The sequence below is a fragment of the Lepisosteus platostomus genome, chromosome 12 (assembly GCF_059453375.1).
Source record: "Lepisosteus platostomus isolate fLepPlt1 chromosome 12, fLepPlt1.hap1, whole genome shotgun sequence".
Classification (NCBI taxonomy): domain Eukaryota; kingdom Metazoa; phylum Chordata; class Actinopteri; order Semionotiformes; family Lepisosteidae; genus Lepisosteus; species Lepisosteus platostomus.
Genome location: NC_142622.1, coordinates 33,941,107 through 33,947,057, shown reverse-complemented (window position 1 = coordinate 33,947,057; position 5,951 = coordinate 33,941,107). Strand labels below are relative to the sequence as shown.

The window sequence follows — 5,951 nt, the reverse complement described above, 5'->3', positions numbered from 1 at the left end:
TTGTACTCCTGGTGTTTCTTTAATTGGGCGAGGGGTTGTCTGCATCTGCGTCTGCGTCCTATTACACTGTAGCTCAACTTTGTAGGTCAATATCTTAAAGCTGTCATCAGGAGGTTCCCTGGAGATACTGCAGTTATTTTTATTGAATGTCTTTTCCCTTTTATAAGTGTTATTTTCTTGCCCCGGAACACTATTTCGGAACAGGCGTTTTTTTGCTGTATTCTTTTATTTTGCCCGTATTTCTTATGGCTTCTGTAACCACCCCAGAACCTACTGCCAAGTGGTGGAGTCACATATATGTTTTAATATAAAACTGGGCAGCCACTGTTAAACAAGTGGACGGTACAGTATTTCTTAAAATAAAAGCAATGTTACATGGACTCTTCCACATCTGATATGGAAAACTAACATCAGAAGAAACACATCAGATAATCTATAACCTTGTGAAAGAAAAGAATAGCTTTGTATTAAAGATTAAATCTCATGCTGCCCATGAGATCAAAGCCCTTTAGGATCTAATGTCACACCATAAGCTGATGTACTCTGGCCCTGGATTCCTTTAAACCTGTTTTACTTCTGATGCAAGAGCTTCAGCAATCACAGATACCCTCTCTATTACACTGACCACAATGGCTTACTTTTCTACTCTTTTTTAAACTTGCGTCAGTTTCCAGGAGAGCCTAGGACCTCCCTTCAGGTTGAGCCTATACAGTATGTCCAATCTGGAAAGCGTCTGTCGACATGTATGATATAGACAGATCGAGTGAGGCACACATCATCAGACCAAGTGAAAGGATCTTTGTTTAATTAAAGGTTAATTAATGAAGCACTCAATATTTATTCATTTTTAATAAAAAAAAACAGATCAAATATAGAGAGAGATAAAGATTTCAGTGAAAAACAGTGTTGCTCATTTGAAAGTCATACCCAGCAAAATCATTTCATTCACTTTTAGTTTCTGTTTAATTAGGGATATCTTAGACTACATCCAGTCTACATGGACATCTTTTTTTCTGTCCATGGAGAGTTCATCAGTGAGATGTGGTGGGAAGCTCTGTGTTCTGCAGCCATTTGTGAATCATGTCAGTCTTCTTCTGCTTAGTAATTTTGCTTTTCTCTCCTTGGAGACTGGTAAGTGAACTGAGTTGTGAGTCTGAGCCAGAGACCACCGAGGTCACCTGGCTGTGTGTTAGGAGGCTCTGTTCCCATATAGACTTGAGCTTCAGGTAGAACACTCTGCAGCTGAACCCCTCTCTCCAGCCTTGTTCAATATGGCTCATTAGGGAGCCCAGGGTGTCATGGTAACGCAGACATCCAGAGCACTTGTACCTCTTCTCCCCACAGACGTGCTCAGCAGAGGTGATGGTGCGGATGAACGCGGGATCCACACTCTGACCCTCAGTCTGAGCTGTGGTGGCGAGGGGTGGCTCCGAGTCCGAGGGGTCAGACTCTACCAGGACAGGGCTGGCAGGAGGGCAGAAAAGGGAAAAGTCAGTAAGACTTGCCCTCTTGGCCTCCTCTCCGAGGTTTTCAGGGGATTCGAAGATTTGGCAATGGGTGAGGCCTGAATAATTTTCACTTAGCGTTGAGCAAGGAGCTGAAAGGCCTGGAGTCAGCCTCTCTAAAGCCTTCGGTTGGACCTTCAAACACTGGGCCAGACCTTCTCCACCTGCATGGACAGTAAGAGATATTCAAGTGTTAGCATCCAAGCTTTCAAAAAAAGGAAGAGATCTCACTGAATTATTATTATGAAACAAAATGTTCATGTATTTTCGACATACTGTATGCATGAGACTGTCAAAACGTTTTACAGAAGAGTAAAAATCCATTTTGGACACTGAACTGTGTTTATACATGTTGTTTAATTTTTATTTTGTTGTTTATTATAAACCATCATTGATAGCTACTGTGTGATACTGTACTGTATGTACAATGATAGTTCAGTAAATATGCAATACTGGGAGTTCCCTCACAGTAAACTCTAAGTAAACCAGTAAGTTTTAGTGTTTATGATAGATTATTAAAATGTCTTTAACAGCATGTATACTGTATGCTAATTCAGCGTGCCTGGAAATACCCAGTATCACAGTAGTATACTTATGAGCACCTGTATCTCATTTTCTTGTTTTTAAGACTGAAATATTATTTTCATTAATGAACAGACATTGTGTGTGGAGACTGAGGTGTGTCTGGCAGCAGGAACATTGTTTCCTTTTATTATTATCCCTAAAGGAAAAGTCTAGATAAATTTGTGTTGCATATAAAAAGAAATAAATGTTCTGCTAATGCAATGATCTACAGCTGAAGAGTCACTGTTTTCTTTTTGAGTAAGTGATAATGAGTGAGGCTGTTAAGGATCCCTGTCTGGAATACCTACTGCCAGATAGTAAGTGAGCTTTATGAGCTTTGCTAATTAATTACCTGTTTGGGAAGCAAGTGAAATTTCAGACTTTCTTTCAGCTTTGCCTGCCTTATGAGGTTTATGCAATCTGTCACATTTCTTGACAATGTGCTTGGAAATTTTAAATCCTGATAGAAAAAAAAAGTTAGAAGATAATTACAAAATACACCTAGGTCTTGTTGCATTATTATGAAGTATACAGTATGTATACTGTATATGTGTTCTAAAACTAATATTGCTCATATTCTTCCTAATTACTTTTTTCACCACTTTTTTATGTTATTTTTTTTACACAGAGGTACAAATTATTTAATTGAAGATGAATGAAGCCGTAGAATTCTAGCCATCACCTGAAACGTTTTAGGAAAGAGAATTTATTTTGCCATTTAAGTTTTAAGAAAAAACACATTAAAATGCATGCTGAAAATGAGTTTTCAGATGTTTTCCCCTTAAAGTCCTGTAATTCATGTTTAACGTTCATTTATCGGTTTACCATTACAGACAGCAAGATTATTGGTATTGTTTAAGAATATTTCAACATTCCTTCTAGAAAACCCTTTTATGAAATCAAGTTTGCTTTTGTGGCAAGATTTATTTTTTAAAGCGAATTAAATATGATGTATTAAATAAGAGTTCTGATCAAAAGTATGGAAAGAGCACACATACTTTATGATAGAATTTAACACCAGTGAATGGAGCAGATTTATTCTGGCTCGGCCAGGATTCAATCACAGATGCTCATGAACTCAGAGCCACACAGCGCCACTCTAAGCCAGCAGATGATTCTGCAACGCCCCAGGTTTGGCCGCTGAAACAGTTCTCACTGTCTAGACTTCAGAAGAGAAGAGGCACTGAACAAGGACATGACATTGGCTGTACAGTATATAAAAAAGACAGAAGATTGTTCGCAGGGGAATTGCTTGTGCAACAATTCAAGTTTGACAGACATTAAGGAAAAAAAAACAATGTCTGAGAGCAGTTGAACAAGAGCTCCATGTCCGGAGCATGAACTGTGAGACTCGGGGCCAATTCATATTAAACTTTCAATTATTTTGTTCATAATATTAATAATTATTTGCTTAGGCAAGTGTTGTGAATGTGTGTTTTGGGAGGGGGGTTATGTGCTGCAAAAAATATCTATTTATGTTACTGTGCTGTGGGGATGGAAGAACACTGGCACAGAGAAAAGTCTTACCGTCAGTAGGTGTAAAAATATATTTATTTATCCATCTATTTATCCCTGAGGTCTGTGTGGGTCCTAATGGCCCAGTATAGTGACGGGGACACTATACTTTAAAGACGCGCCGTCCTTCAGATGAGACATAAAACCGAGGTCCTGACTGTGGTCATTAAAAATCCCAGGGCGTGTGCAGCATCCACCTGGATGACGGGACGGCAGCCATAGTGAGCCAGAACGCTCACCAACACCAGCTAGCAGTGAGGAGGCGAGCAGTGTAATGGAGCCAATTACATCAGATGGGGATTATTAGGAGGCCATGATAGGTAAGGGACAATGGGAAATTTGGCCAGGACACCAGGGTTACACCCCTACCCTTTTCGAGAAACGCCCTGGGATTTTTAATGACCACAGAGAGTCAGGACCTCGGACATCCGAAGGACGGCACCTGTTTACAGTATAGTGTCCCCGTCACTATACTGGGGCATTAGGACCCACATGGACCGCAGGGTGAGCATCCCCTGCTGGCCCCACTAACACCTCTTCCAGCAGCAACCTTAGTTTTTCCCAGGAGGTCTCCCATCCAGGTACTGACCAGGCTCACACCTGCTTAGCTTCTGTGGGTTGCCAGTTGTGAGATGCAGAGTGATATGGCTGCTGGCCATATCATTTATACTGGCCAGTATATTTAAACACAGTATGAGGACAGGTTGGGTCCTGCACTCACAACACCACCATTCAAGTCTAGGATGTGTCCTTAGACAAATGGACTGATGGCAGTTCTCAATTTATCAAGAGACACCTGAGTAGATCAGGCAATTTTCATAATAACTGAAAGGATCTACAGTAATTGTTTCAAAGTTTGCACATTCCTCTACCCTCCACTGCAGGTATTGTAGAAGTGTCAACACCAATGAAAGTGAGTAACAAACGACAATGCAATATTGGTGAATAATTACAGATTTCCCAAATTAAAAACGAGCAACAGTTGTTTTTTTTTACTGAAATGAGACTTACCTTGAAATTTTTTATTAACAGTTTCCATAAGGTTTTGAGAATTCATGTATAGTCCTCTAAAGATGTCAATACGTCCTCAGTGTCTTCATCAGAAAGATATGCACTTAATCTGTGTTTTTGTTTAAAATTCTGTTTTCTCGTTTCCCAGGAAACCAAAATTCCAAAATTGAAAATTCCAAATACCTAGTCAAATAAAAATTTCATATTTATTCTAGTCCAGGATATTAGACCCATAAATAATGTGATTTCTTTTGCACAATTTCATTTTCCATATTAATATTACTTATTTCTGTGGATATTATAATATATTATTACATGCAATTTGCTTTAAAGCAATATATGGAAGGCTGGTCTCTTAGGGGACTGTTTATCAGCCAGCCTACCCCAAAATGTTCAATTCTGGACCCAGGGTGTTATCTGTGTGGAGTTTTTATTTTCTTCTTGTGTTCATGTGGGTTTCCTACAGGTGTTCAGTTTTCTTCCCACAGTCTAAAGACATAGTGGCAGTTAAATTTACTTTACCTCATCTTTTCTTTTACTTTAACTGAACATTGGCTTTAAAACAAGCTTTAACACCATTACGATAGGGGAAATAATATTTCAAAACTACTGTTCTGCAATAGTTTATCCCCCTTAAGGTAAGGCAGGTGACAACACATCCTATGCATGGAGACGATATCTAAGCAACACTGAAGCATATCATGAAAAGGTAATTGGAAATCATTCAGGCCCAGTCTGAAATGGGAGCTAGATAAAAATGTTCTATGGAGGAGATATTGGCGTCTTCTCTCTAGTTTGGAACACAATTCAACCTTGAATACAACAGTAGGGGTGAAAGTGTGCTTCTGAAACAGGTCCTTCTCGAAAGCCGGACCTTACTGTATGAGTGAGTAACTCATGGTAACAAGGTTACTATGGTAACGAGGTAACAAGACTCTTACAAAACAATGTAGAGCTTTCATTAATGTTTTAAAGGAAAAAGGGGGTGTTTTTTCTCTGTCTTTTGATGTTTTGCTATTAATGAGTAATTATAACCACGAAAATGGACATTTTAATTTTGAAATGAATCTTTGTTGTAACATATATGGCTTGAACTTTGGGCACAAAGGGAATTCCTGTCCTTGGCACAAGATTTTGATTAATTTGTCTCAGCACACGTTTTGTAACTCTAAGTATGTGAACCATCCAAAAGCTTGCAGTTCAAAGGCTGTGAAACCTGTCCAAATTTTTGCTGGATGATGAGAAATATCAGACTTAGGAAGATGTTTATGATTTTAGATTATATTTAAACAATTTGTCAAAATTCTCTCTTTACAATACTAGACACCAATACAGAATATAAACACATGAAGAATG

General features: G+C 38.9%; 1 protein-coding gene across 1 annotated transcript; it reads right to left on the bottom strand.

Annotated features, from left to right (window-relative positions):
* Positions 1–788: 788 nt before the first annotated feature.
* Positions 789–4,731, bottom strand: spata46 (spermatogenesis associated 46). The gene is made up of 3 exons (XM_088600295.1): positions 4,596–4,731; positions 2,422–2,529; positions 789–1,669 (listed from the first exon to the last, which is right to left on the bottom strand). Exons 1-3 carry the CDS (start codon positions 4,639–4,641, stop codon positions 1,032–1,034), a joined length of 792 nt encoding a protein of 263 aa, XP_088456421.1. The 5' UTR covers positions 4,642–4,731; the 3' UTR covers positions 789–1,031.
* Between the last annotated feature and the right edge of the window lie 1,220 nt (positions 4,732–5,951).

Bases quoted from the DNA above. Each gene is read 5' to 3' on its own strand.
- spata46 (XM_088600295.1), bottom strand. From the start codon at position 4,641: ATGAATTCTCAAAACCTTATGGAAACTGTTAATAAAAAATTTCAAG. The intron at 2,530-4,595 runs GTAAGTCTCATT...TTTTTCTATCAG, and splicing joins TGTTAATAAAAAATTTCAAG to GATTTAAAATTTCCAAGCAC. The intron at 1,670-2,421 runs GTAATTAATTAG...CTGTCCATGCAG, and splicing joins TTCACTTGCTTCCCAAACAG to GTGGAGAAGGTCTGGCCCAG.